This window comes from Schistocerca piceifrons, chromosome 2 (genome assembly GCF_021461385.2).
Source record: "Schistocerca piceifrons isolate TAMUIC-IGC-003096 chromosome 2, iqSchPice1.1, whole genome shotgun sequence".
In the NCBI taxonomy this organism is placed as follows: domain Eukaryota; kingdom Metazoa; phylum Arthropoda; class Insecta; order Orthoptera; family Acrididae; genus Schistocerca; species Schistocerca piceifrons.
The window spans coordinates 203,984,478-203,986,107 of NC_060139.1; the positions used below are offsets into that span (position 1 = coordinate 203,984,478).

At 38.5% G+C, this 1,630-nt stretch overlaps 1 protein-coding gene across 1 annotated transcript; it reads left to right on the forward strand.

The window, feature by feature from the left end:
• Window positions 1-838: 838 nt before the first annotated feature.
• On the forward strand, window positions 839-1,401 carry LOC124775256 (THAP domain-containing protein 2-like). Its single transcript, XM_047250094.1, has 2 exons — window positions 839-1,076; window positions 1,193-1,401. Exons 1-2 carry the CDS (start codon window positions 839-841, stop codon window positions 1,399-1,401), a joined length of 447 nt encoding a protein of 148 aa, XP_047106050.1.
• The last annotated feature ends 229 nt before the right edge of the window (window positions 1,402-1,630 follow it).

Here is a 1,630-nt window from a genome sequence, read left to right on the forward strand (position 1 = left end):
ATAAACCCAACTCACCATAAGATCAACAGATTTCAGTAACATGAATAAATCCTACAACCTCCCAATCGACAATCATAGGCTTTAGGCCCTTGTGATCCTCACAAGGGAAACTCTCTATCGCACCCCCATTAGATTTAGTGGTAAGACAGCTCAATGGATAGCCCGTCAAAAACTGAACACAGATCAAGCATGCAGACAGGAAGGTGTGCTGATCGGCACAAAAAGCAATACAGAAACAGTGAACGGTCCAAGCTCAACAAGTGCCATAATAAGCACTAATTCAGAGGCGTGGCGTAGTGTTTTAAGTGCCGGCACGGTAGCTCAGCGTGTTCGGTCAGAGTGTTAGCTCCCCTCTGTAATAAAAAAAACTGAGTGAAAGGATCAACGAGTTAAAATTTCATAGAGTGGCTGAGATACTAGTTACAGCGCTCCTAGCGGCAACCAACGCTAACTCGGCCGCCATGTTCTCCTTAGTCAAAACATTCATTAGGAAAGCGTTACTGTTGTTTGTGTTGGAAGTGTGTCAGCTGTTGTGATATTACTGCAATAATTAACTTTTCTAGTTGACTTTTTTGTTACAAAATATAAAGTCAACATACCTGCAGTGTGTTCAGCGTTCAACTGCACAAATCGCAGCGATAAAACAACAAATATTTCATATTATAAGTAAGTATATTAGTACCGAAATACGACACATGTTTTTTAATGTTTATTAAAGAGTCATTTGCATTGTAACTGTAATTATGCTTAAGACAAATGCAGGAAAGTAATTTATTTATCAATGATTACAGATTTCCTTTAAAAGATAAAGGAAATTACAAAAAGATGCGTTATAAATATGAAGCGAGAAAACTGGTTTCCTACTACAGCCAGTTACCTCTGTTCAGCTCATTTTGAAGAGAAATATATGTACCACACAAATGTCCAGAGGCGCCTTTTGTCAAAAGCAGTACCTACTATCTTTAATTTTCCACCACATTTACAAAAGCAAGATAAAGTATTACGACCACAACCCAGAAAGCGATCTTTCGACAATTTGCAAGATAGTGCTGTTACAGTGACATCATTAGCACAAAGTAAGTCAATAATTTAATTTTACTCCGTGTTCTTATTACTTTGAATTACATACTTTCTATCATAATCTTATGGTGTAACTCTGTTACAAACTTATGATGTAACTGCATTCTTTCAGTGCCTATCGGACCCACATCTGTTTCTGCTGACCACAATTACTGTCTACCAAGCCCTAAGAAGTTGAAAACACAATATAACAGAGTACAAGCAGAGAATGTGCGACTGAAGAAGCGGATAAAGCAAATGAAGCAACTTTTGTGCACGACACAAAAGAAGAATAGTGGAGTTACAGACTTTAGTTGCTGGTTTGAGAAGAAGGCTATGTAGTTCAGTTTCTGATATGTTAAACAGTGAACATGTAGTTGGTTTTTTGAAGGAGCTATTGGAACTTCAGTGCAGTGCTAAAGTATGCCATTATTCTTAGCAAATAAGGAAATTTGCCCTGACCCTACACTTTTATTCTGCCAAGGCATACAGCTACTTACGAAAATTTGTGAAATTACCCCACCCAAGAACGCTTCGCCGTTGGGCAATGTCAGTGGGTGGCCATCCAGGT

Coding starts and splice junctions, on each gene's coding strand:
- LOC124775256 (XM_047250094.1), top strand. CDS start 839: ATGAAGCGAGAAAACTGGTTTCCTACTACAGCCAGTTACCTCTGTTCA. Junction 1,077..1,192: donor AGTGACATCATTAGCACAAA/GTAAGTCAATAA, acceptor GCATTCTTTCAG/TGCCTATCGGACCCACATCT.